The sequence below is a fragment of the Battus philenor genome, unplaced genomic scaffold (assembly GCF_028537555.1).
Source record: "Battus philenor isolate CCGP_79_NKW_IND1 unplaced genomic scaffold, ilBatPhil1.0.hap1 SCAF_2, whole genome shotgun sequence".
Taxonomy (NCBI): Eukaryota; Metazoa; Arthropoda; class Insecta; order Lepidoptera; family Papilionidae; genus Battus; species Battus philenor.
The window spans coordinates 16,228,494-16,241,607 of record NW_027181682.1 but is presented as its reverse complement, the minus strand read 5'-3'; the positions used below and the strand labels follow the sequence as shown (position 1 = coordinate 16,241,607).

At 36.9% G+C, this 13,114-nt stretch overlaps 1 protein-coding gene across 1 annotated transcript in view; it reads left to right on the top strand.

Annotated features, from left to right (window-relative positions):
- The window catches only part of LOC137921994 (cilia- and flagella-associated protein 43), a 40,253-nt gene that overhangs the window by 17,815 nt on the left and 9,324 nt on the right, over positions 1–13,114 (top strand). Inside the window, 10 exon segments of the mRNA XM_068764805.1 lie at positions 338–484; positions 1,661–1,779; positions 2,185–2,190; positions 2,940–3,213; positions 5,818–5,938; positions 6,799–6,917; positions 8,205–8,372; positions 9,270–9,443; positions 11,707–11,834; positions 12,259–12,453. Coding sequence (XP_068620906.1) covers positions 338–484; positions 1,661–1,779; positions 2,185–2,190; positions 2,940–3,213; positions 5,818–5,938; positions 6,799–6,917; positions 8,205–8,372; positions 9,270–9,443; positions 11,707–11,834; positions 12,259–12,453 — 1,451 coding nt within the window.

The following is a 13,114-nucleotide window of genomic DNA, read 5'->3' as shown; positions in this document are numbered from 1 at the left end:
ATAGTTTCTATTAACACGTTCACTGCGGGCCCAATTTTGAAGAACTTTCAGCTGGTGCGGCGGAGGTCGAATCAGCCTCAAGCTGAACTTCCTAGTAGTGCGGTTGAGGCCTTTTCTGCCTCATGTTTCAATCATTTTTTTTACAATATTGAGTCAATGCTTCGGAGACATAAAGAAAGCTATATTTGTCTTTGTCATATCTCATACGGTTGAGTGTAAACAGCCGCCGCACTAGTGAGAAAACACGAGTTTTACGCGCCGCACCAGTGCAAAGTATACCATGAGGCTGAATCGGTCTCAAGCCGCAGTGAACGTGTTAATTGTGTATTTTGTGCAGGCTGAGAAGGAACGCGAGGAAATCAAGTTCGACACGGAGGCTCGAATCCGGGCTCAGGATAAAGTGACCGCTTGGATCAAGAAAACCTGCTGGGATACGATGGGTTCGCCAAGGGTCAAAATTTTCGCAGTCTTCAGCCATTATTATGTAATTACATCGAATTTTGCTTTTAAGTAATTTATTGAAAATACTTTGGATCTGAAACAGCTTAATACTTTATATGATATGAACATACGAAGGTTGTCCCATAAATCATGGTCACAAAATTAATTTTAAAATTTAGAATTCGTGGTGAATTTTTGTTGGTCCTTTACAAAAGAGTTAATTACTTATGTTGAGGTAACTAATAAAGTAGTATTTACTATACTACAGTAACTACAGAAAGAGACAATCGGTTAATTTCGGCTTCGTAGAGCGTTATCACTGTCGCACGAAATACAAACAGACGTACGTTATCTATTAGGAGCTGTTACAACAAGTATCATTTGCTTCTTTTGATAAATATTTTTATTATTTGTATAAAATATTCCAATTTTTCTATATTTGGTGGTTAAAGGTTGGGGTAAAATAAAATAAACAAACAAATGTAATTACATATTAACATCTATCTTCTTTCTTCCTTTACTGTATATTTCATGCTTTTTCTTTCTTTCATCCATCATAAAATTTTTCGACTCCTTAAGTATTATTGTCATTCAACCATCTCCTTTCATCTTTTTTTTCTATTCCCTAAGTGTTACATATTATTTATCATCTTTACTTTGAAAATATTTAACTTTAATACTTTTTTTCTATTCTTAAATATTTGTGTATTCCTTCCATCTTACCCGAACCTTTATTTATTGTAATAGTTTTGATCTAGTTTTTATTTCTCTCAATTACCTTCTTTATTGTTTTTCTGCAATTCTTCAGAAATGGTAGGCGACACTCATCGTCGCACGAAAGGGAGGCAATGATCTCTCTGTAAGAAAAGGACCAATATTTAGCCACTCCCGCGCATACAGTGGTAGTCGTGCAATGAAATGCACCGCCCGCCAGCCCGCTGATAAATGCGTATGCGGCAAACAATGCGAATCACACAACCGCCACCACCAAATTACTCAATACGTGTTTCACCCCTCCATGGGGCATCTTCAGGAGTGGCGGAAGGCGGAAGGCGGAAGTGGCTAAATATTGGTCCTTTTCTTACTTAGGATAGACTTCCGCGAGGTAACGCCTGATCCCATTAAATATTTAATGATCTCTCTGTCTACTTTCTTTACCTATTTTTAGCTCACATTCAATTTTATATGTATAATTATATATTATGAAGCGTTGGTGCAGGCGGAGAACTTCGCTGTGCTGCCAAACCAACGCGAACAGTGGCCTGAGTTGCAGCTGACGGAAGCGCTGCGAGCTCTGGAGATGGAGAATGAGGCAGACGTGTTCAGACCCTGGGAGGAGCACACGCCCTCTCCGGCGCCGGAGGTCACACGTCTGCAGTAAGTACTCCGATGTTTCTAACAGAATTTATGCATACCCCAAAACATAGCTGGCTTGTTGTAGTTCAATACGTACTGCACAGTTTTTACTTTTCATATGTTATTTAAGATATATATTATATCTAAAAATGTAAATAAATCGGTGAATATATTTGTTACCTTACTGTATAATTAGATGTTATGAAAATTGCAAGTCATGTTTACCAGAATTAATGAATGGTATGAGATTTATGATCCGACGTAGCTAGAAGAATTGATCGTCTCAAGTGGCAGTAGGTGGGGTATGTAGCACGTGCAACCGACGTGCAATTGGGGATGGAAGGTTCTGGAGCAACGATTCCGAGCCAGTGGACACGGCGTGGTTAGACCCCCGTTAGATGGATGATGACATAGACAAGGTCGCGTGAAGATGCCGCTTGAGAACTTTGGCGGATGACTATGTCCAACAGTGTGCCTTTATCGGTTTATATGTTGATTATAAAATACACCAATACCTTACTTTGCGTCGTGGTTACGTTCCAAAAAAAACACGACGCAAATTGAAACGCCGCAAAGTGAATTAAGATTTTCTATAGCAAACTATGTATAGATCGAAGATAGGTTCCATGGTTACGAAAATACAACTTATTAAAAAGAAAATTCAACAAAATAAACATTTAAAAAATAAAAATAATATAACTCTGCCAATAAATAAATTGGAAAAATATATACCTTTTTTGTAACCAGAAACAACACGTTAAAATTTATATAAATTTATTATTCTCTTTTTTAAAAAGCCGACAACAGTTCCGAACAGTTAACATGGCCACCACAAATATTTTTAAGTGTAGTGGCTTCCATTAGAGAATGTCGATCCTTCAATGATAACATTCTGTATCTATTTAAAAACATTTTATAAGAATCCCGGGGGCTATACATTCCGTGCAATGAGTTATAAGATTAAGATCTACGATCAATGTTACAAAGTGACTATTTTGTAAGTTATTCGGACAGTGATTTCTTGAGCTATTTGAAAGCGAAGTTTAGACTAAGCGAACTAAATTATACTTTATGTCAAAGTAGGGTGACCATCTGATTTGTGAATAAAGGACTCCTTGTGAACCAGTGGTGTTTTGAGCCAGAACTCACAGTACGTAACAATACGTTCATCATTTGTTTTCATTGTCACGCAGAGTGACCGGACCGGAGTCGGTGCCTTCAATGCCTTCTGGTCTGAGGAGTGTTGAGAGTCAAATGGCGGCAGGAGAGCCGAGTGCATCGGGCTCCGTGGAAGGCCAGCCCTACGCTCTATCTGGTACCAACACTCACCGGTTCGTCACCGTGCCGCCGGGGATGTTACCTCAGACGCTTTCCTACTCCTTTATCCACATGGACATGCTGCAACACCTGGCACTGGTTAGACACCCATCAGGTCATTTCTTACTTGATTGTATTATCTTGTCGCGATTGTACACTCGCGTGCAAATAAATTGGCTCACTATCTAAGCGCTCTCCAAGTATTAAACCGACTTTTTTTTTATATGGTCCCCGCTGTTGGGGACCTCTCGTTCCCCTATCTCGTGTAATTTATTCATATTTTTTATTATTATCATTCTTCTCTTTCATGTATCATCTTATCTGTCGTACTGTTTCTTTTATTCTACAATTTTCCCAGTCTTTCCCTTTCATTCCATTAGCCATACATCCATCCTCAAACACTACATTCTAGGTTTCCTTACTATTTTATTTTGCAACTTTACATTTATTGTTCAAATATTTAACACGTATTTTCTTTATAATTATTATCTTATATTATACTGTTTATTGCACTCTTTTTGGTACTACTATATTTCTTTTATTTCTATATTTTAGTGTTTGTTTTATTTTTATCTATTGCATTTATCACCACCTTCCTGCAGTAGCTGAGGAAGCATTCTCTCTCCCCTTCGTCTTGCATGATAGCCGAGATACTACTTTCCTCTATCTTTTTGCCCATCCGGCATTCGGAATCTGCGCGCAGTCTTCCGAACGCCGGACAGTAGGCCACAAGGTGGACCACGGTCTGGCCCACGCCCGGTACACAGAAGTACGAGGGGTCCTCCTTGAGCTTGAACCTGTGAAGGTACTCAGAGAACCCCCCGTGACCCGTGAAGAGCTGGGCCAAGACCGTATCCATCTCGACACTGCGGAGCACGCGGTAGGCTGAAATGGCGTCCGGGAAAAATATCCTCGTCACTGAAGCCGTCGTACCTTCCATATACCTCCTGTTCCATTCGTCGAGCGACTCCAGTCTCAGTTGGCGCTTGACGAATGAAACGGGGCATCTTATTCAGGTCTTCTTTTACTCTTTAGGGCCGCATCCTTGGCCAACTGATCCGCCCTCTCATTCCCTATACCGACTTTTATAACAATGGTGTTGAAGGAAACTTAAGTTTGTAAGCTATCTCCTTCTTTCTTTTCAGCTGATAGACGGTCACTACAAGGTATGGGTCTCCCTGAAAGATCGTCACGATTATCGTTCCTGCGCTGCCTGCAATCAGCGACTTCTCGCACCCTTAACTATATAGTCTGTCCAACTTTAAGCTTTACGAAAACATAATTTTATATTTTAAATACATTTGCATTTTTAAATGTAACGACTACGAATGCACGCTTGGAGGGTGAGTCGATTTGCTTGCACGCAAGTGTAATAGAAAAAGTTTTTGATATGCTTGAAATTGGTTATTGTATATCTATACATATTTTGTAAACACCTGATTGTTATAAATTAAATATTGACTTGTTCTCAAATAGAGATGCAATGACAGTATAAGAGATTTGAATGTTTGATCTATGAATAAATACATTATGCAGTTAACACGTTGACTGTTAAGGCAATACTAGAAATCTGGCCTAAAATGACAATTTTATTTTAAGTTTTTTTTTTAAGAATCTTTTCGTACAGCATTGATTTTTTTGTTCTTTCTCAGAAGCCGTCTATTTATATTAAGTAAGAAAAGGACTAATATATAGCTACTTCCGCTATGTAACAGTAGATGTGCAATAAAGTACACTGCCCGCCAGCCCGCTGATAAATTCGCGTGCGGCAAACAATGCGAAACACAACTACCACCGTTAAATCACTCAACACAACACAACCCGAGTAGACTCGTTGTTAGCACTAATCGGTGTAACATTACTCCTGAGATTACTCATTTAGCAGCGGGCTGACGGGCGGTGCACTTTATTGCACGACTACTGCTACATAGTGGAAGTAGCTATATATTAGTCCTTTTCTTACTAAGGATGGACTTCCGTAACGCCTGAATCTATTAGATATTTATATTAGCACTGATATATTACGGGTATATACGTAGCTGCACAAAAATTGCAAATAAACTCAGGACGAGATAACTCGTCGTTGGCGTCCTAGAAAACCCAATCGACGAGTTATCTCGTTGTTGGCAGTCAACGTGTTAGTCGAATATATAATCTTTGTAACTGTATAGTTTTTTTTTTTATTAGCCCCCGCTATTGGGGGCCTCTCGTACCCCCTATCTTTTGTGGGACAGGGACTTTACGAGCAAATTTAATTATTCACATAATTTTTTATTATTTACTTTCTCTTCTTTCATACTTCACATTGTCTTTCGGTCTATTCTTTCATGCCACAATTCTGTTGTCTTTCCCTTTTGCCCTGTATCACCTTTCATTCATTCCTCTTTTCTTTTTACATTTTCATAATTACATTGTTATTTTATATCACATTTTTATAACTTAAATTCTATAATTATTTTATATCACAGTACTGTACATTATTTTGCTTTTATTTTGTCTTCATTATCTATTTATTTGCAATATTTACGTTTTATTTCTTTCCATAGCATTTTTTACGATTTTTCTGCAGAGGGTGATGAATGACTGTTTGGTGTCTTTTTCGCTTATCAGGGAGGCTATTGACTCCTCCCGTGTTGTATTGTTAGTAGTAGTAGTAATTTAAAGAAATACCACTGCGTCTATTTCAATGATTATTTTTTTTAGCTCAACTCGCAAAACCTGCGGCTGTGGTTCAACAAGGAGTTCAATGACCTCATGAACCTCAAAATCCGTGAAGTCGGACTCGTCATGGATAGGAACGCGCGACTTCGATTTATCGTTGATGGTAAGTAGAATTTAACAAATTAATAATTTTTACCACAGTAAATATCCAAGAACTTGTTTAAGATATAGTGCTTTATATATATGTATATAGTATTTTAAACAATATATAATTATTGAGCAGTGATAACATAGATGTAAGACTGAGACGTGATCGCGGTCGCTGGTTCGATGAAACAATCTGATATAATTCGTTCTTTGTGCATTAATTATCTAGGATTGAATATATGGAATGCCCTGCAGCGCCCTCTAAGTATCATAATACCATAATATATATATATATCATACATATATGGATTATATATGTTTGTATGTTAAATATATATAAAAGTATGGAGTTCGATAAAAAAATACAAACCCTACTGTGTTTCTTATTACACACACACACACACATATATATATATACATATATAACAAGCAACTCAGTGGGATTTGTATTTTTTTTAGTATAAAAAAAATTTAATTATGAAAATATTTCATTTACAAACATCTTTATTGTAAACATGCTCGGAAATATACTGATATGCCTTGCGGCGGAGTTTTTGCTTAATAAATTTCTTGAATTTAATTTTCATTGGTAGTAATCTGAATTTTTAAAAGGCTTTCTGATACTATGTCATAATAACGTTATCTTCTATTTTTAAAGCTTCTATACATTGACCCCTTTTTAGCTTTTATATCTATAAAAACACATCTTGTATAAGTCGTGTAAGTAAATCAACTTTATATATTAGGGCTACGTCTGTCATACAATATATAAAATTTTAGAAAACAATTTTGTATCAAAATACAATGCAACACCTCATAAGCGTTACCTTCAAATATATATTATGGTTTTATTAACATGATATGGTAAATTTCCAGAGCTGAACAAGTTGTCTGACCTTCGAGGCAGTTTCCATCACCTGGCGCCCCGTATAACGGATCCCGAGTGGCGTCAGGAGGAACAGCCGCACAGGCTTATCAAAGTCGATCCGGAGGAGGTGACTTCATCAACTATCATCTTCATTCATTTTTGATCATCGGTTAAATAAAGAATAATTGTAGAGTAGATGAGATTTATGTAGAGGAATATTTGTAGTTCTTCTTGTGGGGGGGGGGGGCATAAATTACAACACACCGACAGAGACAGAGAGAGAGAGACAGTTGTCGCTGGAACAAATGGAGTTTTCTCGTCGATTACTCAAGACGTAATTACGCTGTCAGTCGAATATAATAAGATTCTCTGAAGTTATTTCCTTATGGCTCCTTCTTTTGGGGACTTCTCGTTTTCTCCCATGCCTTGTGTGAGGCAGGGACGTTACAATTCGGCTAAAGTATTTTTTCATTTAATTTTTACTTTATTTTCATATTATCATAGATTTAAGTTTTTATTTTGACTAGTCTTATACACATTGATGGTCTCTCTTATGACACTTCTACTGTATACGCTATTCGCTATCTTTATATATATATATATATATATATATATATATATCATCTATTCCGTCTATCATCACGCTGTATATATAGTGTGATGATAGAAGGCGGTATTGTCATTTTTTAGTAGATTTATACAGTTCCCACAATGGAAGCTACACTTCTACCAAGAAGAAATTGATATGAGTGTCACAATACACCCATGACGCGTACCCAATGGCTTTAGCAGACTGCATCACAGCTACATCTTTTGGACCCAGGGCCGGTTTTAGTAACGAGCTTAGTTATTAAGAAAAGGACCAATATTTAGCCACTTCCGCACATGCAGTAGTAGTCGTGCAAAACACAGATTAGTACCAAACACAGAGTGCCACTAATCGGTGTAACATAACTCCTGAAGAAGCCCGGGGAGGGGTGAAACACGTGTTGAGTAATTTGGCGATGACAGTTGTGTGATTCGCATTGTTTGCCGCATACGCATTTATCAGCGGGCTGACGGGCGGTGCACTTTGTTGCACGACTACCAATGCATGTGCGGAAGTGGCTAAATATTGGTCCTTTTCTTACATAGGATGGACTTCTGCAAGGTAACGTCTGATTCCCTTAAAGCTTGGTTCTGTTATTGTAACAAAGTATATTCTCTTCGATATTGTAGTATCCCACAAAAATCTCTATCAAAAGCTCTACTGAGGCTATTTCTCCTACATTAAAATGAGTTAAAAGATCCTCTTAGTTATTCAACTCCTCGCTCGTAGGCTGGAAAATGGCATGATGGTTTCGATGATTGCTACTCGTGCTACGAAATTGGGAGTTTAGAGATGGGATATAACCAAATCTGTTCTCTTCAACAGTGTAGCATCCCACCATACGTGAGCCCTAGTCAAGTGTTCATTCCACCACCACCACCAGGCCCGCCCGACGACTTTCGCGAACGCGCGCTAATCGACATGATGGACGGCGTGCTTGAAAAGCTATGGCATGAGGAGATCAAAAAACCTATCCCCAAACCGCTTTGTATGGTATGTACTCGTGATACATGGAGCGCCATTTAAACCACATTTGTTTATTAAATCTTGCTTCGGTATATAATATGTACATATAATACAAGATGTCCGGTAGCAGGTTTCATTTATTAAATCTAAATAAAAACTGTAATACTTAACATATAGTTTTAATAAAAGCATTAAACGATAGAGTAAAAGTGCGGATAATTTAAAAAAAAATAAGTTAGCTAAATATTTTCAGTTGAATTTCATACATTGTACAAAACGGAGCCTTATATTCAGCGCCACATGCCGCAGGTAACTTGAAACAATTGTGCTGATTTCTTAACGAATATATTTTTTTATGTAAAAATCTGCCACCAGACACCCAGTAATATATGCATATACAGTAGTATTGGTTAAATATAAGCTTTAAGAGGTGAATGCTCATGTTCCACCAATGTATACCATTATGCGAAAATCAAATGATTCTTTAAATAATAAATAACGTATTGATATTATAGTACGAAGATAGGGTTTTTAAAATATGTATATGTATATATATATATATATATATATATATATACACATATTAAAATTAATTATTGTTTACTATCTGTCCCTGCAGGCTTTATATTACCAGATTTCAGAGTATTCAGTTTATACAAGATTATTGAAAATACTTGTATTATATTTTAAGCTTTTTATTAATAAATAAGATGTACATTTATCCCTTTAAATATTTTACATATAGAAGTAATATTTCTGTACTAAGAAAAGTTGTCTGCCATTGAACTAAAGGATATCTATAAGTGGTAAATTCTTCTTTATTTATATATATATATATATATATATATATATATATATATATATATATATATATATATATATATATATAAATATATATATATACTGTACATCTTCGGAAAATAGTTGGAGAAGGAGCCGGAACACTTCAACGAGGACGACCTAAGGCAAGTATTCGACTACGAAGCGAAGGTCACGTTCCGGAACGAAGAACGGGAGAAGTACAGGAAGATGCTGCACGCGGAGTACGCCAAGCTGACGCAAGTTCTCAACGAGGGTATCGTGAAATTCAACCAAAAGGTAAGTCCACCATTCTTATACTCCTGTTTACAAAGGGGAATCCCCTTCAAGAATTAAAATGCATTCAATAGACGCATCTATGTTTTTTAATCACATATCAACTAAGAAAAGCCAACATAAAACAGATGCATTAAAATGATAAAGTTAAATGTTATAACAATTAAAAATTCTGTGTATGACTTGCAAAATATTTATATGTATAGTATAACAGCAAATAACTAAAAGAGTCAATTTATGATCTATATCCTGTAACTAATATGTACTGTGGGTTCTGACTCGGAATGAAACAAAACTGTTTCGTAAGGAATCCTTTATTCACAAATCAGATGGTCACCCTAGTTTAACACAAAGTATATTTTCTCTTAATCCAAACTTCGCTTCCAAATCGCTCAAGAAATCACTGTCCAAATGACTTACCAAATATTCACTTTGTATCACTAATCGTAGATCTCAATCTTATAACTCAAAAACAACACTAAACTGTCGACATGGGGTGTACACCTATTTATACTACGGAGAAGGTTCTAGTAAGTTCGAGATAGTATTCGGTTAGAATTTCCGAGAACCGTACACAAAAATCTATGACTAACTTCAAGGTCATGCGTGTTTACAGTAATTCTTGATCCTAGGGTTCCGTGTTTATTGTTTAGAGGGTTCTGTAACTGCTTTGTAACAATATTTTATCTCTTTAACTATTTCCTGACATAAATTGTAAGTTTGTGTGATTCTTCCTGGGATCGGTAGGTCTTGGAGGGAATAACAACAAAAAGTTCAAAGTAGAAGTGTGTATAATGAAGCTTAATCCATATTTATACGATTTGAAATTATGAAAACATTGGTTAAACAATAAAAATCGTCAGACAAAAGTAGCGCGATCCCTTTCGTCTGATGTATGTAAAGAATTATATTTCTGGGGTATTCCCCTTTTAGATGTACCGCTAAACCGCATATATCGAGCTGTTCGATTTTATTGTGGATCTATGTATGTAACATTAAACAAGTCAACATCTACTAATCCTTTCTTTTGTTTCGGGGGGGAAATTTTCCGGATGTTCAAGATGCCCCGCCTCTGGGGGGAGGACAGGGGGTATGTAGGATTCCTACCCACTAAAACCCTCCTGGTGATCGCCCTCTGCGCTATACGGAGGACCGCGGTATCTCCCGGTCAGGGATCGCTACGCAGTCTTCCCTCGCGCCGTGCTATTTTAGATAGCCCATCCCGGGGTATGCGTGTATGGCTCACGCTGCCCCCGAAACCCTCGTGGTGCTATCACAATGGTTCATGACCACGTCGAACCATCGTCCGCCTGAGAGTCGCCGAAGCTAGTGGGAGTTTAGGGCCCTCACCCTAAACTCCCACGACTCACGGCCCCGTTTATGGTAGGGGAACACCATAACATCTACTAATCTAGACTCCACCAAAGCAGTATTATTGGCTATAGGTGTTAAACCTTCAAAAGGTTGAATCTATAGCTCATTTTCTATCTATTAATGTATGATACACCCTATATAAAAATTAATAGTGTCAGAATTAATAAATAACTTCGTGATAAGAAAAAGCGTTTACAACATTTTTTTTTGTTTACTCTCTCTGCAGTCTTTATAATGCCAGGAGTTATTGGTCTGTCGCATTATTAGCGATCGCTTTATATAGAGTAACTAAAAAGAGCTGCAAAAGTTTTAAAGCATATAGCTGATAAATGAGCTATATATTACCCCCTTTAAAGATTTTGTACAAATAACCAATCACACTGTATAGTTATGATATAGATATACATTTTCAATAAATACATTTAAAAAACTTTTAAGTTAAACGGTTTTCGATACCCATATTGAGGTGGTTGTGGAAAAATATGTACCTAGTCCGCCATATTGGAACGGCGTCCATCTTGAATTTTAAATTTCGACATAAGCATCGTGTTTTACTAGTATAGCCCTTTCATTTGTTACCCATATTGAGGGTGTTAAGGAAAAATACGTAATCCGCCATTTTGTATCGGCGGCCATCTTAGATTTATAATGTTATTGATTTTATTATATTGTATTGTCATCTAAATTAAATGTATGTACCAAATTTCAGATCAATCTGACAACGGAAAGGTGCTTCAATTTCTAATTTTGATCCAAATAAATTCCGTACGGGTCGAACTAAATAAAACCGTTTAAAATTTACTAAATACTTATGGGCATCATCTCATTGTGAATCCGATAAGAAAGAGATAAAATAATTATAAATAAAGCTATGATTTGGTCATGTAATTAGGTAAAAGAAATGTGGCTGTTGAAGTTAAAGATAGATTCGACGATTGGACAAGAGAATTTAAACTTAATGCGCCTGCGAAGAACTAACTTGGATCGCATCGAGCTCGCAGAAGAAATCGAGAAGATGAGGTAACTATTTCTATGAACTTCACTTTTTTTATGGCTCCGAGTGTACACGTATGTTTTAAAATACCACAGAAGTAGTGCAGCGGAACATTGGTTGGAACAAAAGTAAGGAATAAAATAAAGGGGCAGGTAGTAAATATTTGAATGTAGATAATCAAAGAAAGGTGATGTAAGAAAAAAGATCAGAACGTAAAGAAGAAAGATTTTGAGAAGAGTGTGAGCGGAAGGGAAAAAGAATTTGTGAGGAAAGAAAGAAGAAAGGAAAATAAAAATTCTAGTGATAAGACCGCCTCTTGTACCTTTATATAAATTGTTTCTTTGTTTTTAGTTATCATCTATGTTGTATAATAAAGTGTGTAAATAAATGTTTGTCTAAAGCATTTGTATCTTAATAGAACACGTTGAGAAACACGTTTGATTTGCACAGGGATGACATAGCGAAATACGAAGCAGAGGTGGAGAATCTAATGTTGCAAAGCAAGAAGATATCGGATCAGAAGGAAGAGTGCATGGCGGCGTATGAGACATTAGCCCAGAAGGACCGGTTCTTTGAGAAGTCTTTCAGAAATCATTTCGGGGAATTGTCTCCTATCGTTGTGGATCAGTGCTACAAGTTCATAAAGTGAGTTTAATCCGACTATCTATATTGTAAGAAAAGGACTAACATTTAGCCACTTCTGCACATGCAGTGGTAGTCGTGCAACAAAGTGCACCGCCCACCAGCCCGCTGATAAATGCGTATGCGGCAAACAATGCGAATCACACAATTGCCACCGCCAAATCACTCAAAACATGTTTTACCCCTTCACGGGGCATCTTCAGGAGTTATGTTACACCGATTAGTGCTAAACAGAGTTTTATCACACTTCCACTGCGTGTGCGGAAGTGGCTAAATATTGGTCCTTTGTTTACTTAGGATATACTTCCGCAAAGTAACGTCTGATTCCATTAAATATCTCTATTGTATTCTTATTACTAACCTATATCTATTTTAGCCATGCTGTTCATTTGGACATGAGCGTTAACTAAAGATTTTCAATTAGCCCTGAATTCAACGAATATGGTGTAGCTGATGATTGTTAAGATCACGAAAAGTCGCTGGATACGGACAGCATAAAACCGGTCATGAAGGCGATCTTTGATGCTTTGCAGTGGGCGTCCATCGGCTGAAAAGATGAAGAGAATGATGATAGATTATCTTAGTCATATAACTACAGTATCATCAGTTCATTATACACCAATACCTCGTTGCGTCGTTTCGTTTTTTTCGAAGTTGCGTCGCT